The 25,984-nt window shown below is 37.6% G+C and overlaps 4 protein-coding genes across 10 annotated transcripts; all 4 read right to left on the bottom strand.

Annotated features, from left to right (window-relative positions):
* Positions 1–498: 498 nt before the first annotated feature.
* Positions 499–4,408, bottom strand: LOC111811883 (probable 26S proteasome non-ATPase regulatory subunit 3). 5 transcript variants are annotated; one of them, XR_002817627.1, is made up of 10 exons: positions 4,297–4,408; positions 4,107–4,199; positions 3,827–4,017; positions 3,581–3,721; positions 3,357–3,493; positions 3,170–3,224; positions 2,986–3,096; positions 2,380–2,619; positions 1,521–2,100; positions 499–868 (listed from the first exon to the last, which is right to left on the bottom strand). XR_002817627.1 is itself a non-coding variant. In XM_023698925.1 (9 exons), the coding sequence occupies exons 2-9, from the start codon at positions 4,186–4,188 to the stop codon at positions 1,588–1,590; spliced, it is 1,470 nt and encodes a 489-aa protein (XP_023554693.1). In that variant the 5' UTR covers positions 4,189–4,199; positions 4,297–4,408; the 3' UTR covers positions 1,257–1,587. The 5 variants fall into 5 exon arrangements, 2 of the variants coding, with proteins under 2 accessions (XP_023554693.1, XP_023554694.1); XR_002817626.1 differs by having other exon boundaries at positions 499–935; XR_002817628.1 differs by lacking the exon at positions 499–868 and adding an exon at positions 1,122–1,137.
* A 1,019-nt stretch (positions 4,409–5,427) lies between these two features.
* LOC111811884 (monooxygenase 2-like) lies at positions 5,428–9,036 on the bottom strand. The gene is made up of 5 exons (XM_023698927.1): positions 8,641–9,036; positions 8,473–8,535; positions 7,250–7,415; positions 6,238–6,466; positions 5,428–6,128 (listed from the first exon to the last, which is right to left on the bottom strand). The coding sequence occupies exons 1-5, from the start codon at positions 8,865–8,867 to the stop codon at positions 5,599–5,601; spliced, it is 1,215 nt and encodes a 404-aa protein (XP_023554695.1). The 5' UTR covers positions 8,868–9,036; the 3' UTR covers positions 5,428–5,598.
* An 806-nt stretch (positions 9,037–9,842) lies between these two features.
* Positions 9,843–12,998, bottom strand: LOC111811885 (monooxygenase 2-like). Its single transcript, XM_023698929.1, has 6 exons — positions 12,658–12,998; positions 12,413–12,559; positions 11,917–11,985; positions 11,661–11,817; positions 11,344–11,572; positions 9,843–10,599 (listed from the first exon to the last, which is right to left on the bottom strand). The coding sequence occupies exons 1-6, from the start codon at positions 12,729–12,731 to the stop codon at positions 10,061–10,063; spliced, it is 1,215 nt and encodes a 404-aa protein (XP_023554697.1). The 5' UTR covers positions 12,732–12,998; the 3' UTR covers positions 9,843–10,060.
* Positions 12,999–14,311: 1,313 nt separating this feature from the next.
* LOC111811881 (RNA-binding protein 39-like) lies at positions 14,312–25,462 on the bottom strand. Of its 3 annotated transcripts, XR_002817625.1 has the most exons (15): positions 25,310–25,460; positions 24,349–24,978; positions 22,105–22,186; positions 21,952–22,008; positions 20,724–20,779; positions 20,014–20,245; positions 19,743–19,826; positions 19,580–19,654; positions 17,099–17,182; positions 16,117–16,181; positions 15,781–16,024; positions 15,610–15,698; positions 15,076–15,190; positions 14,849–14,993; positions 14,312–14,543 (listed from the first exon to the last, which is right to left on the bottom strand). XR_002817625.1 is itself a non-coding variant. In XM_023698924.1 (14 exons), exons 2-14 carry the CDS (start codon positions 24,909–24,911, stop codon positions 14,952–14,954), a joined length of 1,788 nt encoding a protein of 595 aa, XP_023554692.1. In that variant the 5' UTR covers positions 24,912–24,968; positions 25,310–25,462; the 3' UTR covers positions 14,552–14,951. The 3 variants fall into 3 exon arrangements, 2 of the variants coding, with proteins under 2 accessions (XP_023554692.1, XP_023554691.1); XM_023698924.1 differs by lacking the exon at positions 14,312–14,543 and having other exon boundaries at positions 14,552–14,993; positions 24,349–24,968; positions 25,310–25,462; XM_023698923.1 differs by lacking the exon at positions 14,312–14,543 and having other exon boundaries at positions 14,552–14,993.
* Positions 25,463–25,984: the final 522 nt, after the last annotated feature.

The following is a 25,984-nucleotide window of genomic DNA, read 5'->3' on the forward strand; positions in this document are numbered from 1 at the left end:
CACTTACATTGGCATAAGAATGTCGATTCAGAGGATTGTGAGAAGCTTTGGGAACTGGTTTTAAACGAAGATCATGAAGATCATGAAGATCATGAAGATCATCAAACTTCTCTAATAAATGGGAATTAGTTTGTACGATTACTTCTTCTTACCTCTTCACTAATAATTGATTATAATTTCTTGCCATTTAGTTGAAATTAAAAACATGTTTAATATTATATTTTTAACCCCATTTTCATACCATTAAAGTTAATTTTTTAATTAATAAAAACAAAATCCATTTATAATATATTTTTAAAATTATTATTTTGCACCATATAATTCTATTATTTACAGAGTGCACCATATAATTCTACAATAGAGTACACCATAGAGCCTTCGTTGAGCCTCCTTATCTGGAGCTCTCGAACAACCTCCTTTTAATTGAAGCTCACTCCCTCTGAAGCCCTCGAACAAAATACCCCTTTAGATTATAATAATTTAAATACAAGACATATCTTAATTTTTACTTTAGTCACTAGACTTCTAAATCAAATCTTTGTTTCATACGAAAGCAATCACGGTGCACATGCACTTGATTATACGATAGTACATAAGATCGCTTAAAAAAAAATATCGAAAACCACCGCATTTTAACAGTTTCATAATAATGGATGGATATGAATTCAAATCTATATTTCTCATGTTGCATATTTCATGTGGCAGGTAAGAAAATTACTTCCAAAACTTTTGCAGAAAGTATGAGCACCATTTCAAGACGTTTGGCTTCAGTTCAGCCATTTGAGTGATCAACCACAAAACCACTAACGTGTAGAACTGAAACTTCAATACCGTGTCGAAGCCATCGATAGCTACTGTCTACGGTCATCTAATACGAATGAGATCAAAAAGGCCATAAGCCACAGGCTTTACTGCTGTGTTGAGTCTATGATCATCTAATACAAACGAGATAAAAAAAGCCATCAGCCACAATTACTTTACCACTGTGTTGTGTCTATGATCATCTAATACGAACGAGATAAAAAAAGCCATCAGCCACAATTACTTTACCACTGTGTTGTGTCTATGATCATCTAATATGAACGAGATCAAAAAGGCCATCAGCCACAGTTACTTTACTGCTGTGTCTACGGCCATTTAATATTGTAAAACATGTTAAACTATTTCGAACCGAGTTTTGATTAGACTAAAAGTATGAAATAAAAGAACATGAAAGAAAATTCTAATGAGCTTTCGAGAACTATTGGAGTTGGGGATTTATGCAACCTAGAATTGTGCAGCACATTGAGTTAAGAAAACCCATGTGAAAGGCTCCCATAATATCAACTACAAAATGGCATGATCAAAATCCAAAAGCTCATGTTACAATTTAGAAGAGTTGCACCAAATAAGATGGACATCTCAAGTATGTTCTATGAATGAAACAACCGGTGTGGCGTTACGAACACGATAGATTCATGGTAAAAAAAAGGGAAAAAGATGATTGAATCAATGCATCAAAAACTTTCTGATCAGCATACCTGGATGAAGTTGTACATCTGATTGGCTCCCATGACTCGACTTGAGCTGAGTCTCGCACTGAATCAGTTAAAAGTCGTCATCGTCTTCTTCGGCTATATGCTTAGCAAGTTCTTGCTCCTGCTGCTGTCTTTCTCTCCTTTTCTCAGCACTTTCTTTTTCTTTGTGGGAGTTTGGTGGGAACCTGAGAGCACGAACTGCCTCATTGTGCATATTCAGGCAGAATGCAATCCTTGAGTTGAAGGCAATTTGAGGCTCATTGGTAGAGTAGATGTCTCCAGTCTCCTTGGATACCATCCATCCCTTCGCGTGATCAACCGTGGCATCAATTGCTCCATCTCGGATTGCCTTAGAGACGATACTCTCGGCATCAGCAATAGGATTTTCAGAATCCAGTCTCAGCTTTTTAGCAATATCAGCCAGAGAAATGCGCGAATATGATATGCTAATGTTGCGCAGCCCAGTTCTGATTACATTATGTCGCAGCCTCACGATCAAATTGTTGGTTCGATCTGAGCTGAAAGTACTAGAGAACTTATCAGCAACAGTTCTGAAAAGCTCCAAGTCGCCAATTCTCACAGCCTGAAAGAAAAAAGCATTGCTAATAAAAGAGCAGAATAGACTATTGACACATGACAAGGGAGTTCACTATAATTCATATGAAGAGGCCAATTCAAGTGTTTTTATTTTTTCTTCACAGAGAAAAGAGAGGAAGAGAGGAACGATGGAGGAGGGAGCGGTGGGAGGTTTGGGGCCAACATGTTACTATTGGTAATTGGATTTCTTCGCAGTAACGCAATCACCAACCTAACCGTTTCCGAAGACATAAAATGGTCGAATATTTCTCGAACTTAAACTTACATTTGTAAGTTCAAAGTATGGCCTCAGAGCTGTCTCCATGCCTTTCTGCATGAAAACAGTCCTCTCAGGGATTTCTCCTAACAATAAGCGAACAATGATTGCCCATTTGTTGCATTGTACTCGAAAACCAAGAGCTGCAATAGGTGCTTTTCGGGCAGCTTGTAGAAGAGACTCCTTCGCATCTGTATATTCCAGCTGAATGGTCCTGATCTTGCCTAGGTAAAATAGGTACCTACAGAACTGTGCTAGAAACCAAAATTCATAAGATACTTGACAAAAATATTAAATTCTAGGATATTTATACCATACAAAACATCACTAAAAATTATTACATTAAAAAAAACGCCTGAATTCTTCTTACGCCTAGACATTACAAACTGCAATCATCATTGCTCAAAAGCATGTAGGCATGTAAAAATCGACAACTTCAAAACTCATCACTAGAACTATTTAACGAGCCAAGTAACTTATGTTACAAGCATTTATACTGAAGAATGCTGCATAATATTGCAGCAACTTTCTTAAATCCACAGATACTTGTTTTAGCAAAAGATAAAATAATAATAATAATGATGGAAAGAAAAAGACAATCGTCCTTAAACATGCCTGCTGGTTTGAGTGAGCTTCAAATCGGGGTGCCTTGGACCTCAACTTCTCTGCTTGATCATAAAGATTGTAATGGAGGTAATTTCGAAGTAGTAGGTTGAGGAGGGTTTCCTAAATCACATTGTTACCACTATATAAGGCACCATAATATGGTATTGACTGATAGAAAAATGAAGAAAATTACCTGACCCAATTCATCATGGCGTAACGTTGCAATGCGATGCAGGGCCAGGAGGTTACTGTCAATCAAAGTTTTCCATGTTACGAAATGAGTATCAATACACTCTACTCTGGAATCAAACCACCAGAATCATAGAAATGTATGAAATTAACAAACATAACTCTAATAAAATCTTAAGTTATAAACCTACCCTCTTATTTCAGCAAGATCACCAGTGAGTTCGTAGCTAAGCGAGTAATAAAAGTAAAGCCTAGATGATAGCACATCAACCGTTCTTCTATTCAAGTTCTTCAATCGGGCAATGCTAGCTGAAGCACAAGCCTTAGCCTGAAAATATCCAGCAAGTTTTCAGGAGTCAAGACCACAGTTCAGGCAAAATAGGAAAACCCCTGATAGATAAGAGGAATACATCACCTCGCCATATTTCTTCTGATCAATCAGAAATACTAGCAAAAGCAAATAGCAGAAAATCTCTATCTCAGGTAAGGGATGTTTTACAGGTGCCTGAGTTAATGCCTTTGTTTCCGAGTCAACATCCATTTCGTAGTCATCCTCCTAACCAATTGTTAAACAAAGCTTATTACAGCGTTTTACGATCTTTAGAACAGGGAATTGCATCATGCAGACAAACAACAATGTTTCCATTAAATTTCGAATTACCTTCGGAATAAATGATGATAACCTTGTGTGCACATCGGATCCTGGCGGGAGAGCGAAATTCAGAAATGGAGAAAGAACAGACGCCTTCAACTTCTGCCTCAACGCCATAGTCAGACGAATAGCTCGAACGATTCGCCGGACTTCCCGTGCATACGCACCGGTTTCAAGAAGCGGCACAATCTCTTTCAAATCTGATCGAAAGAAATCGTTAACAAATTTCAAAATCAAGGCCACCAAGAATTCAACAAAACATGAAAAAATGCAGATAAAGCTCTAATACGTTGTAACGTTGAAGGAGAAGTTGGAGCAGCAGAAGAAGAAATGGGAGGAGGAAGCTCCTTCATCTCAGCGTCTTGCGTCATCTTCGCAAATTCTGTATGAAATCCACAAAACTACACAACTGAGTCGACAAGATTTCGAATGAAGGAAAAGAAGAAAGAAACTAGATCGATAGATGAAACAAATTAAACCTCGAATTCAGAGAACGCCGGAGATTTTGCTGTATAAAGCGACTGGAGATGGCACAAGGGTTTCTTGAGGTTGCCTCGTAAGCAAGAAGCAAACCATACAATAAGTTTTATTTTTTAAAAACAAATTAAAAAATTATTTATAAAATTTTACTTATGAGTCCAATAAATTTTACTGGCATGGTAGGGTCACCCGTAATGATTTTAGAGCGGATAATATCTACTAATGGTTGACTTAGGACGTTACAAATGATATCAGCGTAAATCACTAAATGTTGCAAGGCATTGACCGGAGTAGGAGTAGGACTAGACCCTTTTCATAATAGATACGTTTTAAAGTTGTGAAACTATGAACTTGGGCTGTTACAAATAGTAACATAGCCAATTAATAGACGGTGCGAGACACTGGCCGGAGTAGGACTAGACCCTCTCCATAGTATACGTGTTTTAAAACTGTGAGGCTGTGGAGTTAGGCTATTACAAATAGTATTAGAGTTAGTCACCAAACGATGTGAGGCACTAGTCAGAGTAGGGCTAGACTCTCTCTATAGTAGACATGTTTTAAAACCGTGAAACTGATGACGATACACAACGAGTTAAAGCAGACAATATCTGCTAACAACGGGTTTGAGCTGTAGGCAAAATTTTTATAAAATACCTGAATTACATTTTTTTGGTTGCAAATTGATTTTGAGAAGCAACTGGAAGTTTATTTAATAAAAAATTTTAGAAAAGAGATTCAAACCTAATATAAATCTCAGCCATAAATTTTAGAAAAGAGATTCAAACCTAATATAAATCTCAGCCACATGGATAATTTAATATGCTCATTAACGTCTGATCCAGTGGATCATCCAAGCAACATTAGCATGATATACTTCTCCTGGGTTTGAAACCAAACTTCAGTGGATCATCCAAACATTAGCATGATATACTTCTCCTGGGTTTGGTACCAAACTTCCTGGGTTTGAAACCAAACTTCTCCTCAGGAGGATAGATGGGTCGATTTAGGTAAGATCCAATGTAGATCCAATTTTCTATTCACTCGTGGGATCCGGGCGGTCCGAGGGGATCACCTCGCCTCCTCTCTTCTCGAGAATCAATACATCTCTTATCAATATATGGACAGCTATCTCTCGAGCACAAGTTTAAGTTTGACCTCAATGGAAAAATAAAACGGAACACCTAACAACGTATCTTCACAGACCAAGAACTACAAGATCGCCCCTTTCATTCTGGGGTGACGGAGGGATCGTACCATTCGGACCCCGTAACCCTAAAATACATAACAATTGGTTGAATACATCAAGTAAGTGTCCCACAATCAAAAGAAGAGAACTTCATTAATAAACCAACAAGAAAATCAGCCAAGATGTTATCCCTCAAGTAATTCATTAATTTCCCTTCACTCTCTTGAATTGAACCAACCACATAAGATGTAGCAATGAGCTTAATGCATCTCCATCTCCTTTCTTTTGCATATTTCTCTAACCCCTTCTCAATTCTCTTATATTCCTCTTCCCCTCCTCCCATTGGATTCCTCAACATCGCTTCGGCTAAACATCGAGCAAGAACGACGCCATCTTCCAATGCAGAACAACCTCCTTGTCCAAGATCTGGGGTCATCGAGTGAAGCGCGTCGCCCGCAATACAAACGTTGCCTCGAAAAAAGTCATTCCAAACAAGCTCCCAAGGTTGTCTACATCTCAATGGCAACGACACAAAAGAATCAACTTTAGTGTCTTCAACAACGGCCCTTACTCGATCAGGTACCTTTCCGAGCTTGCTCAAAATATGTTGCTTTAGTCTAACTGGGTTCTCTTCAATCTCCTTCCCTTCGAGTTTCACAATGTGTTAGGAATACAATACAAGAAGATATCACGAGTATTATTACGACGTTAAGAAAGGTGTGTGTAATGATTTCTCGTGTTCCGAGGGGCTAACCTTGTTTGGAGGAATGCCAAGTGCTAAACCAATAGACAGTGTTGGCATTACATGGCATAACACCAAAGCGAAGGCCTTTGCTGAAAAACCACATGAAATTATTCTCAAATCCATGGCCATTCTCGTATGTTGTAATCCCTCTAGTAGCGTTTCTGCCTGACAAAGAAGGCTTCTTGAAGCCCAGCCACTTAGCAACCACAGACTTCACTCCATCACACCCAATCAACACCTTTTTTCAATTTCCCCAAAAGAGTTAGCATCATGGCCAAGCCCAACAAAAACCCGTTTTATATATGTAAAAACGCACATCGAACGTTGACATGACTACTAATGAATCAGATTAGTATTTATATAACCGTTGTGTAACAGCCCAAGCTCACCGCTAATAGATATTGTCCTCTTTGTGCTTTCTCTTTTGGGCTTCCCCTCAAAGTTTTTAAAACGCGTTTGCTAGAGAGAGGTTTCCACGCCTTGATAAAGAATGTTTCGTTCCCCCTCCAATTGATGTGGGATCTCAGAATCCACCCTCATTCGGGGCCCAGCATCTTCCCTGGCACACCGTCTAGTGTCCACCCCCTTTGGGACTCATACCATTGTGAGATCCCACATCGGTTGGAGAGGAGACCAAAACATTCTTTATAAAGGTGTGGAAACCTCTCCCTAACAGACGTGTTTTAAAACCTTAAGGCGAAACTCAGAAGAGAAAACCCAAAGAAGACAATATCTACTACCGATGGACTTAGGCTCTTATACGTTGTATAAGAAATGTTCTTTAACAAAAAAGACAGTTCGATCTATCATTTTTGTTCTTATTCTTTGATTTTCATTTACGTTAGAATCTTAGAGAGTAAGAACTCAATTATTCGATACGACCCCATCTCTCCGTCACACTCAATCAACACCCTTTTTCCACTACAGACAACATATCAGATCAGAAAGAACACTTCTAATCTTAGAGCAATCATTCAACAACCAAACATGGCGGCTATGGCTTAAAAAGTAAATAATTTACCTTGGTTTTGAGAAGGGTTCCATCAGCAAGGTGCAGAAGCTTAAGAAAGCCAGCTGATTCTTCAATGGAAACAAGCTTGGAGGAGTATCGAATGGTGCCTTTCGGAAGATCCATTGCAAGTGCTTCTAATAATGACTTCCTCATTACAGTTCTGGCTTCTTGCTCTCTGTGCAATACTACTATTAATCAACACTTTAAACAGGGCAGCTGTGACATATTTGGTAACCATTGTTGTTTGTGTTAGGATCGATACCAGTTGTTAGCTCTGATACCAATTGTTAGGATTGTTAAGATTGCTCAGCAACGCACATACTCGATCAAGATGACTACAAAGAACAAAAGAGAAAAAAATACAAGGAGGAATATTGGCTAAAAGTTTTACCGGGAGTAATATTGGCTAAAAGTTTTATTATCCATGACTTCAGATAAGTACAATAACAGAGAAAATATAAGGAGGAATATTGGCTAAAAGTTTTACCAGAAGAAATATTGGCTAAAAGTTTTATTATTTACTAAATATAGTTTCCAAAGATTTAAATCTAAATATGGGTTGTGAGATCCGACCTAACTCTCCCGAACCGTATGATATTGTCCCTTTCCGGATAAGCTCTCATGGCTTTGTTCTCGGCTTCCCCCGAAGGTCTCATACACATGGAGCTCAGTATTAACCCTTGATCATTCCCTAAATTAGGGAATGTGAGACTTTCATCCAAAACGGGAACGAAACATTTTTTATAATAGTGGAAATCTCGCCCTAGCAGACTCGTTTTAAAACATTAAGGAGAAGCCCGAAAGTAAAATTTCAAAGAGGACAGTATTAGTGGGCTTGAACGGTGGACTTGGACTATTACAAAAATCGAGAAACAAGAAACTCATTTTGATTCTAAAAAATTAGAAGCAAGAAACCGAAATATTGTCAAACAAGCACGATTTTTTTTCATGTTTCTTACTTCTCGTGTTTTTTTTTTTTTTTTTTTTTTTTTTTTTTTTTTTTTTTTNAATGAAAAACACAATTATATTTAGCCACTATTTTTTGCAATGAATAATTATTTTTTAGTTCTTATGTTATAAAGATTTAAATTAAAAATGTAAATTTTTTTATAATGAAAATTATTTTTATAATTAAATATTCAAATATTTATACTGTATTTATTTTAAAATATTAAAAAACTCTAAACAATTTTAGAAAAATGAGGAACAATCAACAAATACAGAAATCTCACCCGCGAGCCGTAAAGCGCAGATTCGAAGTTGGAAGCCCCGAAACCGCAGAGAAAGTCACGTTTCTACAATCAACGAAGCCAAGAAACAAAATCGAGACTCAAATTAACAGAAACAGAAGCAAAATTCTAGAATCGAAGTATTACGGAACGATGAAGCGCAAGAACTACCCGGCGAGGCGATCGTGGTGGCGGCGGAGGGAATCGGCGACTCCCAAGGCGTCGAGAGCCTTCCAAGCGTTATTCCATGTCGTCAAAGCATATCCAGCGGCTCTCAAAGAATCGGAAGTTTCTAACACTAAGCTTCGGATTCCTAACCTGTGAAGCCCTAAGGCAGTGGCGAGGCCTGCGATTCCCGCTCCGACGATCACTATGTCTTCGACAGCCGCTGCTTCCATGATTGATGCAGAGAAATCGGTTTGGCCTTGAAATTAATGGCGAAAGGAATATGAATTGTCTTCCACCGTTTAGTTTTCCGGTTGAAGAAATGTTGTTAGAGAGGATAAATCATTGGAGGCAGTGCTCCAATAATTGCATTTTGTGGCGGGCTCTATTGCAAGCCGCCACAATGGAGTATTTTGTTGTTTAGTAAAAATATATTTTTCCTCCCCTTTTTTTTTTTTTTTTTTTTTTTTTTNTTTTTTAATAAAATAGTTCGTAGTGATTTCCCGACTCAAATTGATCAATAATGTTGCAGTTTGTGTTGGTAGTTATAGGACTCTTAAGTGAACAGAGAATCTGCTCGCAAGTATGGTCGGTAACAGTCCAAGTCCACCGCTAGTAGATATTGTATGTTATATTACGTATCAACATCAGCCTCACATTTTTAAAACGCATCTGACCTTGCCTCACATTTTAAAAAATTTAAACTATTTTCAAGAGCTTAAAGAACTAAAATTGTAACTTATAAAAGGATCACGGGGTTGAGGACGCCAAATATAATCCACATCCCTATTCTTGGCCCCGACCCCATTTAGGTTACGCGGAAAAATCTTCTCCATTCCTATTTAAATAGAGATACAATGACCCGAGGACAGCGAATATAATCTCTGTCCCTATTCCTGACCCCGACCCTATTTAGGTTACGGGAAAGAATCTTCTCTATTCCTATTTAAACAGGGATATCATGACCCGAGGACGGCAAATATAATCCCCGTCCCTATTCCTGACCCCGACCCCATTTAGATTACGGGAAAAAAATCTTCTCTATTCCTATTTAAACAGAGATACCATGACCCGAGGACGGCAAATATAATCCCCGTCCCTATTCCTGACCCCGACCCCATTTAGGTTACGGGAAAAAATCTTCTCCATTCCTATTTAAACAGAAATATCATGACCCATTCGAAGCAGTAGAACTCAAACTCAACAAATTAAATGAACATCTCTACCTAAGTCCGTGGCCTACCTTTGCATTAGTGCACAATTAGTGCACAAGCAAGTCATGCACTTGCCATTGTTTTATTCAAACTTCCAAGAAGATCACCTCAATGAGGTTGCTCTCACTCTACATATTTGCACACAAGCAAAGTTCTAAAATTTAGGAGAAGAAGAAGAAGAAGAAGAAATCAGTGACAGTGAGATTGGTTGGCTACAAAGAAGAAGGGGCCAGTTTCCCGCAGTCAAAGTTTGTTCTTCCCAGCAAGAGGCCAACCAGAAAGTGAGACAAAATCTTATCCCTGAAGAACTTAGCAAACACCCCACTGCTCTGTTGCAGCCTTCCCACCATATATGCTGTGCCGATCAGGTCGATGCTCCGCCATTTCCTCTCGGCGGCGTACTTCCTAAGCCCCATCTCGAGCAGCAGGACCTCCTCCTCATGGCTGCTGGGTTTCTTCAGCAGGGCTTCTGCAATACACCTGGCTAAGACAACCCCATCTTCCAAAGCAGAACACCCACCTTGGCCGAGGTCTGGGGTCATTGGGTGCAGCGCATCACCAGCCACACACACATTGCCTTTCACAATGTTGCCCCACATCAGTTCCCATGGAGGTCTGTATCTCAATGCTGCTGGTTGAAAACAAGCTACATCAGTTTCTTCAATCACTGCCCTTGCTTCTCCTGGCATCTCTCCAAGCTTGCTTAGTACAAGTTGCTTCAGTTTTGTTGGATTTTCACTCATTTCAATCTCTGCAAGGTGACGAACGTAAATAATTACAAGGCGTATTTGGTGTTAGGAACTACGGACCTCCACAATTGTATGATATTGTCCACTTTGAGCATAAGCTCTCGTGGCTTTGCTTTTGGTTTCCCCAAGAGGCCTCATACCAATGGAGATAGTATTCGTTGCTTATAAACCCATGATTATCCTCAACAATTCTCCCCTCGAACAAAGTACACCACAGAACCTCCCCTGAGGCCTATAGAGCCCTGAAACAGCTCTCTTTAATTGAGACTCGACTCCTTTCTCTGGAGCCCTCGAACAAAGTACACCCTTTGTTCGACGCTTGAGTCACTTTTTTACTACACCTTCGAGGCTCACAACTTCTTTGTTCGACATTGAGAACTCTACTAACATGGTTAAGTTAAAGGCATAACTCTGATACCATGTTAGGAACCACGAACCTCCATAATGGTATGATATTGTCCATTTTGAGCATAAGCTCTCATGGTTTTGCTTTTGGTTTCCCCAAAAGACCTCATACCAATGAAGATGTAAACCCATGATCATCCACATAATTAGTCAACGTGGGACTCCCTCCTAACAATTCTCAACATTTGATTTTCACGCTCTAGCGGTATTGGGACTAGATTTATCCAACCCAACTTGATAAGTTCACAAAACTAAGGATGGGGACTACTTTTAAGATATATTGAAATAATAGGGACTAAATTCAGACAATTGTGTACGTGATCTAACCATTGTGTACTCACCTTCAGCTGAGGGGGTCCAAGTGAAAAACCAATAGAGGGTCTTGTCATCGCACGGGATGATACCAGCTCGTACTCCCTCACCGACAAATTGGCTCATCTTTGGTTCAAAACCATGGCTGGACTTGAGTTCTAAACAGCCTCTTACAGCATATCTCCCTGTGAAAGCTGGTGCCTTGAAGCCTAGCCATTTTGCCACCACCGAGTTCACTCCATCACATCCTATTAGCACCTTTTCAATCAAAACTAACAGATTAAAATGTGATGCAAATCAATATAAAAGATGGATCAGAATCTGAGAAATAAGAGACACAATTTACCTTGGTCTTGATTGAGGTTCCATCGGCAAGATGCACAAGTTTAAGCAAACCAGACTCCTCAATGGAAACCACCTTGGAGGAGAATTTGATGGTTCCAATGGGAAGTTCCTTGGCCAGAAATTCCAGCAAGAACTTTCTTCTGACACAGCGAACTCCACTGCCCATCAAAACAAGCTCATTAATCTCAACAAAACTCCAATTCAGCACAACAATTCTACTGGTTCCTAGCTATAAAATTGAAAAACGTCTTACTGACCGTTCTTCGGGAGCCGAAAACAACAGCTCTGAAGTTTTACGCCCAGAAATCATTGATGTAGTTATAATCCTGCATTTTGTTGGAGACAAGTAACAACAATAAGTGATCAATAGTGATCAATTCTATTACATAACACCATTACATTGATATAATGACTGTCTTTTGAAATCAGTAAAGCAGGATGAACAGAACTTACAAACATTTACGTAAAGCTGTGAACTAAAGTACATTTACTGGCAGAAAATCAACTGAGAAAAATTTTCTTGGTATTAGAATTAATTGAACTAAAGAATAGTTGAGTCCATTCAAGAGAATCAAGCATTCAGTCTAGCCTCCTACAGGTATAATTCTCACTCATTCGAAGTTTTTTCAAACTGGCAAAAGAACAAACACCTTGAGTGCAAGCATATTTGAAGGCAAAATCGGGTTTCCAAAACAAGAATTAAGGAAAACAACAAAATGAAAGAGTATTGAGAGCTTGACGATCATTGATTACCCTTCAAGTTGGTCATGGATTTGGCGAAGTGAATCGCCAATTCCAACTGCATCCAACGCCTTCCAGCCGTTCGTCCATAGCGATAACGCAAACCCAGTGATCCTCAAATCATCCGACGACTCCAAAACCAAGCTTCGAATACCCAATCTGCACGATTTGAACTGAAATCATAAGCATTACGAAGAAGAAGAAGAACGACCGAACCATGGATTCATATTCACACACAATAGTAACAGAGAACTCACCTGTGAAGTCCCAATGCAGTAGTGAGACCACTGATTCCAGCTCCCACAATCAGAACATCAACCACATTTTCCATATCCTTCTATTCACTCGCTGCAAAATCAAATCCAAAACGAACCCGTTCCTCGTTCCTGGTTTTTGGGAAAGAAGAGGCAACAAATTGCGAGTATATATGCAGAAAAGTGAGTGCGGTATGATGGAAAATGTTGCAGACGGAAGCCATTAGATCAGCAAGTCTTCGTCTGGATTGAAATTTGACCTTCTTGGAAGACACGTTGACGGAGAGAAACCCTTTGGTGATTGAAAAATGGAACTGCGGCGGCCGGTCCAACTACGACCATTATATTATTATTATCCTACAGCCGCCTCCATTAAAGTTTGAGCACAACACGTGTATGGTGACGATGATATCTTCTAATTTCATTCAATATTTTATTTCTTATTAAATTATATATTATTTTATTTTACGCAAAGTTTAAATATTCTTTTATAACAAATATTAAATGAAAAATACAAATTTACAAGAAATGTACTATGTATTAAGTGATATATTATTTTATTTTATAGATCTTAAACCATCCTTAAATATTTATTTTTACGACCATAGCACTATATATATAAAAAATAAAAATAAAAATCTTGTTTTTTTTCGAGTAATAAAGTTTTTAAAGAAAATTAAAACATTTTTTATAAAATATATTTTTTACTTACACGGCGATAATGGCGTGATCCATTGAAGAACGGGGAAAGGGCAATGTAAGCTCGTAGTTCAGCTATCAAAAGTAAATATTAAATTATTATATTGTCAGGTCGAGAAATAGAATCACAACTAACTACGATATTATTTTTCATTTAGTTAACTAACGGTTAAAGAGACCACTTAACATTAGAATAGATCATAAACGAGATAGATATGAAACTCAAACTTTATGGCGAAAATTTGCCCTAATTTTTGTTGGATGATGAAAGTCCCACATTGGCTAACTTAGGGAATGATCATGAGTTTATAATTGAAGAATACTCTCTCCATTGGTTTGAGGCCTTTGGGAATGACCATGGGTTTATAATTGAAGAATACTCTCTCCATTGGTCTGAGGCCTTTTGGGGAAGCCCAAGGCAAAGCCATGAGAGCTTATGCTCAAAGTTGATAATATCAGAGTCATGCCCTAAAACTTAGTCGTGGACAATATCATACCATTGTGGAGAGTTGTGTTCATCTAACTTGGTATCAGAGTCATGCCCTCAAATGTCGAACAAAAGACTCCGAAACAAAAAGGAGTCGAGCCTCGATTAAGAGGAGGTGTTGGATGATGAAAGTCACACATTGGCTAATTTAGGGAATGATCATGGGTTTATAATCAAAGAAGGTTTGAGGCCTTTTAGATAAGTCCAAAGCAAAGCCACGAAAGCTTGTGTTCAAATGGGACAATATCATACCATTGTGGAGAGTTGTGTTCATCTAACAATTTTAACTTCAAATTCATGTTCTATTTAATTCAACGTGGGACCCCATTACTAATAAACACGCTATAACAAAAATTGATATGATTTAATGCAAGAGTAGATCGGTAGAAATCAATTAAAAAAAATGATTCATTTGCTTCATGTCAACTTTAATCTTACCTTACATGACCAATTCAAATTGTTAGAATATAATGGTTAAAATTGATTCTTGTTCTCCAAGAAATAAAATCAATAAGAGAATTCAAATTTGAAGATGTTTCACATGAAAATTTTAAATAAATTTGGAAGATATGGCAGCAGATGCAAGCCATCTTTTCCGTACTGCCCTGCAATATTTTATATAAATATTCGTGTTTGAATGGAAAACGACAAACCAGATGCAGGATTCTTGCAGATCTGATGCTTAAGGCTGCAAGTCCAATTTCTACATAGAAAAAGGTTAAGCCATTCAGGCCATCAAGTTTGAAATCTCATAAGCATAAGATAATATCCTCAACATTAACAGCGTTACAACATTGCAAGTATCCTAGGACGTAAATCGAGCGGGCTGATGAGTTTGCACCGAATTTCCTAGGTCAAATCATGTTTAGATATAAACTCTTGATAGAACACGTACAAAAGGGTTGTATCTTAGCTAAACTACAATCAACTTTTCAATATTCATATTGAACGAGCGAATATTGTCTTCTTTCGCAAGGTCATCATGCTTGTTAATCGTAAACTGTGTACCTTTCAAAGACATAGCACCTTTTAGCCACGGTAGAATAATCTCACTATGGTTCAACAGGCGAGTTACTGTTTCGGAATAGAGCATTCGAACTAATCTCGAGTACTATCTGCTGTCTGGAAATTTCGCTTCGTAGCTCGGGATGTCCTGAAGATATGAAAGAAATTCCTTAAAAAGTTAAGAGACTTTGTTCTAACAGATGAGGTAAAGACCATAACCAAAGAATTACCATGAAAGTTGCGCCGATCATTTTCCCAGCAAACCATCTTCCATTAAGGGCACGTTGTGCATCCATTGCAGCCTCTGAATTTGCAAATCTCAAGTATACAAAACCGGCACTATTCCTGTCCATGAAGAAGAAATGAAGAAGCTACATTTCAGGAAATGGGGAGTTGTTAAAAGCTATATGTAATGCAATTTCATGAACTTGAAACACTCGCTAATCGCTCGATTCACAAGAGTTACCACTGAGATAGATAATTTACTTCAAAAACGAGTCATAAAACCCAAAACATTTTCATACATAACAAGTAAAACATGTGAATCCAGTACTGTTTTATGTACATATGCTTTCGTTGTTGGAAACTTGCTTTGGTTATTTTTGTGTCGTAAAAAGTACTGGATTCACATGTTTTACTTGTTATGTACGAAGATGTTTTGGGTTTTATGACTGGTTTTCGACGTAAATTATCTATGTCAGTAGTAACTCCTGTGAATCAAGCTGTCGATGAGCGAGTGTTACACTTAAAAGTCCTAAACTTACTTGTCAACGTATATATGTTTCAACTTTCCGAACCTAGAGCATTCCTCTTCCACGTCGTCTCTGATATCCATATCAAAAGTTGGTTCCAACTGCCGAACATAAGGGATAGTGAATTAAAGGTAAAACATAAACAGAAAATTTAACGGAGATCTTTAGAATGATGTAGTATACCTCAGCTGTAGGATCAAACATATTCTTCAATAGTAAGCATTCACTTGGAGTACCAACACCAAGTAAATTAGCAGCAACAGTGGGAACCTGAACGCCTGCTGCACCAAGTCCAGGAAAAGCAGGAACGGAGACCAAAGAAGTAGCAACACCCAGGGAAGGGATAGTTCCAACTCCAAGGATTGGCGCCATTGCCATGGTAGCGCCTGTGTTATTTACGACATGTGTACCTAAAGAACCAGCAATGCTGCAGAGAAACAGATATAAGACCAACATGCAAACTTCAAATGATTTTTTATCGAAACTTTTCGAATGAAAATAAGCTCAACAAACACAAACCTAGATGCAGTGCCAGTACGGTCCAGTTTCTGCATCAGGGATGCTCGAGAACTAGCATTTAAGGACTGAAAAATTGGAAACATTTTTGTTAATGTAGCAGCCAACGCATACACAAAGAAATCTTAACCAAAAGTTTGCACCAGAAACTTACAAAAGCTTTGGGGTAAGTGTAAAGAACGATAGATAACATTCATGATAAATGTAGTTACTATTACACTTTACCTCGTATGTCTTAAGTTTTTACATTCAGAAGCAAGAAAATAAACTTCCTAAAAGAGAGAAAAAAAAAATGTAAATAGTATCACCACAGCCAAAGACCATAAATAAAACATGAAGAAAAAGTCTTGATATCTCTAGAGCTTGGCCCTTGCGCAGGCACAAACTTTAAAAAATAATAATAATAATAAATATTTGTTTACTTACCTCTTTGGTAGTCAATCTGAAAACAAAGATGTGAAAAGAATGGACTCGATGAAGATAGAGTTAGATTTCATGTTTCCAAATATGTGTTTGTTAGCAGATTGCTTACCAAACAGACCTTAAATATTTCTCTAAGAATAGAGCTTAGTGTTAAAAATTAAAAAAACAAAAATAACAAAAATAATACATATCGAGGTAGAAATACCAATCTTCATTCTCTAATGGTCCATTCAAATAACAATGGACTAAACCAAATAAATTATATTTAAAAAAATAACGAAAATGAAGGAGTAAGAAAGAGCTAAGAAGCTACTTGTCGATGGATCATGTCCAAGAAACCAGGTTGAACATTAACAAAGCAGAAAGAACGAACAAAGAAATAAATACAAGTGTAATCTTCCAAACAATAATAGAAGCAATGGCTCAGGTACTCTTACAACTCGACATAAATCCGTAACTCTCAACTTTCTTGGTGATTTTTTTTAATTAATGATGCGATAGAACTTTGCTTCTTTTGTTAGAGAGAGAGAGAGAGAGGAACAAAGATAGAAGACTTATTTACCAAGCCAACACCATCTTCATCGTCAAGGTCTCCTGTACTTGCTCCGATATCTTGCAGTCCAGGCTGATCTGTGACTGTGGACACCTGTATAAGAAAAATATCGTGATATAATTCCAGCCAAAAAAATTGACTGTACTTGATTACTCATGCTACCATACTACTGATTAGAAAAGGCGCACTCAAAGGAAACCTCATCATATTCTTAATAGCTTTCCAGTCATCTACCTGTTGTTCATTCCCACTTCCCTTTCAACAATATTATTTCCTCTATTAGAATACTAAATGTTGCTCCCTACGTGCTATAAGCTTGCCTGTAATCAATCTAACACCCACAACGAGAAAACTACTCTCCAATCTTGCTGAATCGGATAATCTACAACATTTGTTAATTGTTATGGATTTATCCCTTTTCTTATCTAGTTACCAACAATTCCGCAATTTTTAATTAAAAATGCTCTGGCATAAAAGAGAATGAAAATGCAATGAGAAACCAACCATACATAAACACAGAAATCCCCAAGAGAAATTACAAGGACCTCATTTTGTAATCAAGAACCAATAAAAAAAGAAAAAAAAAAGGAAACCTAACAGTTCGTTTTGAAAAGAAAAATCCACGTTACAAGGAAACAAAATAGGGTGGTACAAGAAAACAAGCCAGGTGACTTGATAGATCATGAACTAAAATGCAAGCAACTTAACAGTTCGTTTGAAAAGAAATAGCTGCTGCCAGGTAGAAACTACAGACATGATAAAATCACTCGAGAGGTTCATCATGAGTAAATATGGACCTTAAGTGGATTGATGCCACTTCCAGATCTCCTTGGAAAGTTATAGTTGTACAGTATCCTTTCCTGTCTTTATTTGTCTGTTGTTTGGATGGGAGGAGAGGGAAACTTTTTTTTAGGAAGGTACGTGGTTGGGGATAGACACCCTGGCTCTGCTATTCTTGTTTATACCATATGTCCAGAATAAGAATCATTCTATGGCTGACGCTCTTGCTCAGCATGCTCCCATTTTGGGGTTTGCCGCTTGTTGTCATAGAGGGAATCAGAAAATATTGTTGCCCTCCTCTTATGTTGAGGGAATCTCAATTTGCTTCTAGGAGGGATTTTCGTTATTGGTGTTCTAGCCCCTACGATGGATTTTCAGGTAGATCCTTTTCCTTTGTTTGGTTAACCCTTCTCCCTTGAGGGATTCGGTCTTTGCCTCGTTATGAATGGTGAAAATTTTCAAGAAGGTTAAGTTTTTTGTTTGGAAAGTTCTCCATGGAAGATTTAACTCCAAGAACCAGGTGTCAAGGTGATTCTTCTTCGTCCTCTTTTTCGTAAGAAAGGAAAGTTGTTATGGCAAGTGGGCGTGTGCTGTTTGGCAGGGACTTCGGGAAGAAAGGAACAATAGAAACTTTAGAAAGCTAGAGCGTCTTCCTTCAAATGTTTTTGGTCCCTTGTTAGGTTCCATGTTTCCTTGTACGCTTCACTTACAAAGATTTTTGTAATTGTTCCTTGGGAATTGTTTTGTTTGCCTGTCTTGTGGGCTCTCTTTTTTGTATGATCTTATATACTTCCATTTTTTTCTTAATGAAAGCTGGATTTCTCACCAATAGATAGATAGATGGATAGCCTAAATACCCAACCCCAAGCATCTCATGTCTTCATTTAATACAAAGCCTTCCACATAACATAATTCAAAAAATCCAAACCATATGACCATGTGCATGCCTTTTCATGACCATTTTAAATATAGCACCTTTTTGTCTACACGTTCTATAATCCTCAATCGGAGTAAGAAGTTCAACAATCGTTCGTCTGCTAACTACAAAGCACTTGATCGTTAGAAATACTTTGTGGCAACACTTTCATCATCCTGCCCGCTATAGTACTAGAAATGATTTTATAGAAGCAAGTCACTGAATTTATGGTCCAAGGTCTTGATTCTGCATGAATTTATCTTTGTGGAGAGAAGAATAGCCCCCATTCATCAAAGCATAAAATTATACCCAATTCCGATAATTCATTGAACACCTCGAGCAATCTAATTTAATGACGTCTCATCATTCCTTAAAGAAAGCTATCAGGTTCAAGTGTCTTGCAACCCTTGAAACTCAAGTGATCAGGACCTCCGAGATCTCCCACTAGTCTATCAGTCATGAGATGTCACAACTTAACCCCTCAGATGAAAGGCTCACATTTCTGGGGAGTATAAAATGCATCAAAGAAAGACAACAACTTACGCTCAAAACTCTAGACATCAAAAGATCAAAGTAAATCTTTTGAAATCTATCCCTGGACAGACATTCACTCAATTGAAGATATCACAATCCTTACAAATGAGAAGAAGACTCTCATAACTAGTGCAGCATAAGATAGCGGATTAGCATGTGATTGTTGTTCAATGCAACAAAAAAGAATATACCAAGCACGATAGCAAAAAATCTGCACGTAAAAATACATGAACATGAATATATATGAAAATATGCATCACCTTTATCATTCGACCAGCAATCTCAAGTTGTCCATTCAAACTCAATGCATTTCTAGCATCTTCAAGACGTGAGAACTGCATTCAAACAGATTTGATTAGCTTATACCGTAGCATGCTTGCGTCCTTCTCAAAGAATAAAATATTCTCTAGATATATATTTCACCTGAATAAAACCAAAACCCTTGCAATGCCCAGATTCATCAAGGGGCATCTGAACCAGTTCCACAATGCCAAAAGCTCCAAAAACCTGGAAGTAGAGGAAAGGAAATCAACTTATCCAAGCAAGGCACCATTATTACAATGTTAATTTTTTTAGCAATAGACAGAAAAATAAATAAATCTGAAAGATTTCATAGAACATGGTAATTGCACGTAACAGAGTTATTAGTACTGTGTAACATATGTATTCTGTCCAGTGACATTCATTTACAAACCTGACGAAGGTTATCTTCTGTTATGTTGGGGTGCAGATTGCCAACATATAACCTTCTGGCACCACCAGTGTAGGGACCCATTACTCCACCTGGTCCAGCAGCAGCAGAAGTTGATTGAGCTTGGTTCTTCTCAGCTTCAGATGGCTTTACCATTACAGGTTGACTTAGCAGGAGCTGGCCGGAAAGTGCTATAGCCATGGGCACAGACATTGCATCCACAAATTCAACATACCTGCACATATAGGTACGATATTAAATCCAAGGAAAATAAAGAATAATTACAGATACATACAGCAAGCCAAATGCTGTTCTTTTCATTAGAAACCAGCTTGATTTTGAAACAGTCAAGTAGCAGGTCGTGGGATGTGGGATGTGGGGAAAGTTTGTTAGTGCAGCTGCGGGTCTTTTAGTGAGTATCAATGATTGGAAGGCACTCCTTTTGTAGTTCTGAGCTGGGGTTTTCTCCATTCGCACCCATAATCTGATTTGTTCCCCCTTCATTTTGTCTATAATACACCGTTTCAAACTCATCTACTTCTTGTTCGGGAAGTATGTTCAATCAAATTTTATCTTAAACAGTCATTGAAATTTGAAAAGTAGTGGCATTGGATTTAAGACTAATCAAAATAATGAAATATGGGGCAACATGAATCAAAAGTGACCAAACTCCAATCAACCCAAGTGAACATCATCAAGCACACTAATCTTACCCAACGCCTTTAGAACGTCTTGAATTACGATCCATGATGAGGCGTACATCTCGCACCTGTAAGTTGTGTTCCATCAATTAGAGCGATACATAATATAGGAAATTACTGACAACAAACGAAAAGAAAAATTGGACAGCAGAATGATTTGCCAAGCTGATGACTTTTATTTCCCCTATAGATATAAGAAAATCAACTTCCACATAGAAGAAAATAAAAATAATTTAAAAAAAAAAAAAAAAAAAAAAAAAGGACGAAAGAAGAGAGAGAGATTTGCTGGGCTGATGAATTTTATTTCTATAAATTTAAGAAACTTAACTTGCATTCCGAAGAAATTAGGACTAAAATTTTAAATAGAGGGAGGGAGAGATTTTTCTGTAGACATATGAAACTCAGCTTTCATAAAGAGGAAATTAAGAATAAATTTTCTGAGACACAGAGGAACAATTAGGGCCTGACTTGTGCCAACCAGAAGATTACAACACATTGTTCAAAAGTTGTTATCAGCCTATCAGATATTTCCAAATGTAAAGATCCTACCAAAAATGAATCAAAGAACCTTCACCAACCAATGGATTACTACAATAAAAACAGGATGAGTTCAACGAATTCCTAGAAGTGTCGATACCCAACAAGCCTGAATCCTACCCATAGGTGTATTGTCTGTATATACCCACTATTCTCTTATCTTATGCCATAAAGAATCTCTAAGGGAAGCTATCACATAGGATCCCACATTCCCAAAACCCAGTCCCTGTGGTCTCGGAAACTTCAGAGATGGACCCCTACCTGTTTTGAGAAAACCACCTTCCCCAACACCTAAGAGGAAGTCTCACAATTTTTATAGAACCTAGCACAAATATTGGAGAGGCTTCAAAAACAGAAAGAATGGGAAATGCAAAGGATGAATTGTAAATGTCGCATAGCCTTCCCCAACCCCATCATAAAAGATTCTACACACAGAAGCATATTTTTATTATGGACACCCAATTTCATATATCATACATGAGATGTTACTTGGAAAGACTGATAACGATGTATGATTTCTATATATTAGTTGTATGTTTTACAATGTACTATAGTAGTTCAACTGAAAAAAAATGCAGCTAAAACCTCCCATAGAATAGGAGCTAAATAAAGCAACTTGGTTTGACCAATTACTACATTCTATCCTAAGAGAAGCTTAAAAGAGCTGAAAATGTGGTAGAAACAATATGATGAGCATACAAACCTTACCGGCCCTGGAGAAGAATTCGAACACATCTCTTTCAGTTGCCTTCAAGCTTATCTAGCCAAGAGATCACAGAAAATGTCAGATGACTTTATTAAAAATATGCAATAAGAAATTTTTTTGGAATATATCATGTCCCAATAGAAGGTTTACCTGATAGGCAAATACAGTCCTCTGATCCCTTTCAGGATCAGCTTCTGGTTCCGTTCCGTCTTCCTTTTTCTCCTTATGTCTTCTGTGGGGTGGAAAAAAAACATTGGTCAAAGACATCCTTTGTTATTAGCTAGCAAAATTATAACCACGCCCTTCGGATGGATAATTAAGTCATGAGAGACCACCTAGAAGTGGACTATAAACAATGCTATTTAGAAGGGTGAAAAAAAAACAGATCTTGAAACAAAAAAATATATATATACAATGAGATAATTACCCTTAATTATGACAACAGTAGAAGAATAATCCAGAACATAATCTTCCACTTTTTATGCAAAGCTTATAAAATTACAAAGCACCGTAGGCTACTAACGTTAGAACCAACAGAGAGATTTGAAAAATCCCTTTCCACTAATTTGACAAACAAAGATAGTGGGGATAGATGGGAAAGTTAAGAATCAGACCAAGATAGTCACACAATGGATTGATCACAGATTTTGTACCTTCCATAAATAATAAATTCTTAAATGACAACAGCGTCATCAAGTTGAATTGATACAGTAGCAAAGAACCTAATTGCATTAACACAGAACACGTTAAAAGTTTATACTCCATAGAAAGGGTTATAACCATACAATAGGTGAAAGAAATAATTATTGTATGATACTACATGTAAAACATCAACTGGAGTATTCATGGATGCAGTGTATACTCAACCACAATAAGTGAAATTGGTGATAAAGAAAAAACTTCTTCTCAAGACTAATATTCAAAGATCGGAATGATCTTTAGAAATTCAACTTCGAAAAAAAACTGTAGTTATTTAAAAATTAATAAAAATACAAAAATAAAAAAGGAGTGATGAGAATATCTGAAAGTAGACACATAGGACTAGATTGCAATTAATGGTAGCCAGAAAAAACGTTCAAATTACTATAAATTCTAAAAAACAATAATTTCTACAACTAAATATAAAATACCATCAACCGTGAATCTAAAAACCTTAAAATTTTAGACAAACACTCAGCACAAGAAATATTAATTTCATATATGATGAGAATCCAGTAGCCACTGAATATTGAATTTTCCATAAGAATCAGAAGAGGGAATTCATCTCTTAAGAAAAGCCCACAATTCCCTCACCAGCATTTCTGCAACAGAATAGATACAAAATTAAATCTTGGATTTCAATGTGGTAACGGTGAAAAGATTTCATGTCACGGCCACTATTTATGACCTCCATGACTGAAACACACAAAGCTCCAAAGCAAACCTCATAGTTGCACTAGAAATGGATTGAATTCCTTTGCCATTAAAATTGCTACAAAGTTACTACCAACACAACAGGCAGTCTTGTCCATCTGAGGTTTCCTAATTACTAAGATTGTATGAGAAATTTTGGAAAACCAGACAACTATAGACACTTGCAAGCCATGAAGATGAATTTCCAATTATCAAAATTTTATTTTACCCAAGTATGTCACTGTGGGGCCAGTTCCATTTATCGACAATGTAAAACTTAATAAGGAAAGAAATGGGCAACCCTAGTGAATGATATGTACTTCTGCATTTCATACCAAACCTAGTTGAGGTTCACTTAAAAAGAGTGATTACTAATTAAAACAAGCTAGTATGAAACAGAGGACAAGTATGTCCTTAAAGCACCATACATCACGATGAGCTGCAATTGAAGATACGCAAGTTTTCTCAGAGCAAAATCAATAACTCCCAGTGACATAGTCCTCATATTGGCTATATCTTAACCTACCATTCACCTTTCAAAACGAGGTCATCATTTATATGGCTTTAAGGTTTCGGAGAGGATGATGTATGGAGCATAAGGAGAGATCCAAAAACTGGACAGAGATTTACAGCTGCCCTACAAGCTAAGTCCGTGAGCTTATTCCTTGAAGCGATTAGAGAGTAAAATTGCTCATACATACTGATCATTTCATGATCATACAATAGCATTCAAGAGTAATTTTTTTAATGGTGAATGAACATCATCGACCATCATTCATTTAGAATGCTCATGAGTCATATATAATCCAAATCATAAAGTGTAGCAAAGCAGCATAACAATCTCAATAATCCACCAACATAACATGCAAATTTAATTACTCAATGAAAGAGTTTAACATTAGAGTATGCAGGTTATTATAAGAACAACACAAGTAATCTATTGCTTCTCTCTCCTTCTAAATACCAAAACTCATGGTACAAGAATATAAATGCACAAAATACCTGCCATCCCTGCCTCGCTCTCTAGACTCTCTCTCTTTTTCTCGTTCTCTGAATTCATTATCTCGGGTCCTCTGTCTAATGCTTTCATCTCGATCACTGCGATGTCTTTCTGAATGACTTCTACTTCGATGTGACCGTTCTCTTTCCCTGTCCTTTTCACCATCTCTGCCTCGTCTATCATGATCGTGCACACGTTCTTTATCTCTGTCCACATCTCTGTCCTTACTGCTCCTCTCTTCCTGATTCTTTTCTCTGTCCTCTTTTCCCCTAAACTCCTTACCGCTACTGTGCCGATCACGGTCTCTATCTCTGGACCTAGACCGGTGCCGGGAAGAAGTCCTATCTCTATGTCGATCATGATCAAGTGACTCATCTTCTGATTTTGAACGCTTTGACCTATGTTCCCCATCATCTTTACCATCAGTCTTATACTTTGAACTTCGACTACGATGTTTGTCTCCAGACTTCATTTCTGCATCACCGCCATTGGCAGTTTCCTTCACTTTCTGTCCCTCGGGATTTTCAACTGTTTTCTCTAAATAATCATACTCGTCAAAATCCATAACTACCGTCTCTAAAGCGAACAATGCAACATACGGCAGCTAACCACGTCTTTGAAACTGCGAAAAACTACAAGCAAAAAAGTAAATTAACAAATAATCCTAGTTCTCAAGAACTTCACAACCATAGACCGACTCCACAACATAATCGTCCTCCAGCTAAACAAGAACTCCACTCAACTAACTAATCCTAATCGTAACCTCGCGTAAGTGCTGTCCCGACGGCCAAAGACACAAGACGATACAGTAATTCAAAAACTAAAGCTACGCAAAAAGTGAAGCCCTAATTACGAATGAAGAAAAAAACTCCTTCAGCTCTCAATGCCAAACAATTAGTTCCATTTCGCCACCATTCTCGAACGCAAACTGAAAGCAGTAGTTTCATAGAAACGTTGAATTACCTCCACAGCACGAACAAATTTGAGCTCCGCTCACCAGCTGCAGCCTCCAGTGGCTTAGTACAAGCGCCAAAAACCCGCAGCACGAGGATAACTGGATTGGCGCTGGTGCTTCCGCCCGCTGGGTCACAGTTCCTTGGGAGGATACGCTGTGGTGCGGAATTTGGGTTCTGATTTACTGTCAAGCGTCTGATTGTGCGCTGAAAGCCCATCGGCCCAACGACTGCTTTTTGCTGAAATGTTCAGCTCAGATGGCAAAGAGTTCAATTTGTTTATGAGTTTTATTATTTTTTTCCGGTAATATTTAATTGATTAATATATTTATATCCATAAAATACTGTTATCGGCAGATATTGTTATAAATAAAAATTTTATAAAAATTATTTAAATTAATAATTAAGATGAATATATGAGATTTTTAATATTTTATTTATAACATATCAATTGATCTTTAATATCGGGAACCTTTTGATCTCCGCACTTCATTATAAGATGAAAGGCAACTAGAATCCCGATGCTCCTTCTTCTCCTCTCGAGTCACTTCCGCCTTACACTACTTTCATCTCTCTTTTGACTCTGATCATTAGAACTTCACTACCAGTTCCTGCGGAAAGAAGTTAAAAAAATGGTTCCCCTACGCAATCGGGTCCGGGCACTAATCATGTCAAAACCTCCTCT

This window comes from Cucurbita pepo, chromosome LG15, assembly GCF_002806865.2.
Source record: "Cucurbita pepo subsp. pepo cultivar mu-cu-16 chromosome LG15, ASM280686v2, whole genome shotgun sequence".
NCBI lineage: Eukaryota > Viridiplantae > Streptophyta > Magnoliopsida > Cucurbitales > Cucurbitaceae > Cucurbita > Cucurbita pepo.

Coding starts and splice junctions, on each gene's coding strand:
- LOC111811883 (XM_023698925.1), bottom strand. CDS start 4,188: ATGACGCAAGACGCTGAGATGAAGGAGCTTCCTCCTCCCATTTCTTCT. Junction 4,018..4,106: donor TTCTCCTTCAACGTTACAAC/GTATTAGAGCTT, acceptor TCTTTCGATCAG/ATTTGAAAGAGATTGTGCCG. Junction 3,097..3,169: donor GCCATGATGAATTGGGTCAG/GTAATTTTCTTC, acceptor AATGTGATTTAG/GAAACCCTCCTCAACCTACT.
- LOC111811884 (XM_023698927.1), bottom strand. CDS start 8,867: ATGGAAGCAGCGGCTGTCGAAGACATAGTGATCGTCGGAGCGGGAATC. Junction 8,536..8,640: donor CACCACGATCGCCTCGCCGG/GTAGTTCTTGCG, acceptor CGTTGATTGTAG/AAACGTGACTTTCTCTGCGG. Junction 6,467..7,249: donor GAACCCTTCTCAAAACCAAG/GTAAATTATTTA, acceptor AATTGAAAAAAG/GTGTTGATTGGGTGTGATGG.
- LOC111811885 (XM_023698929.1), bottom strand. CDS start 12,731: ATGGAAAATGTGGTTGATGTTCTGATTGTGGGAGCTGGAATCAGTGGT. Junction 11,986..12,412: donor ATCCATGACCAACTTGAAGG/GTAATCAATGAT, acceptor AACAAAATGCAG/GATTATAACTACATCAATGA. Junction 11,818..11,916: donor TTTTCGGCTCCCGAAGAACG/GTCAGTAAGACG, acceptor TTTGATGGGCAG/TGGAGTTCGCTGTGTCAGAA.
- LOC111811881 (XM_023698924.1), bottom strand. CDS start 24,911: ATGGATTTTGACGAGTATGATTATTTAGAGAAAACAGTTGAAAATCCC. Junction 22,187..24,348: donor GAGCGAGGCAGGGATGGCAG/GTATTTTGTGCA, acceptor TCCACCCCACAG/AAGACATAAGGAGAAAAAGG. Junction 15,699..15,780: donor TGTTTGATCCTACAGCTGAG/GTATACTACATC, acceptor TATGTTCGGCAG/TTGGAACCAACTTTTGATAT.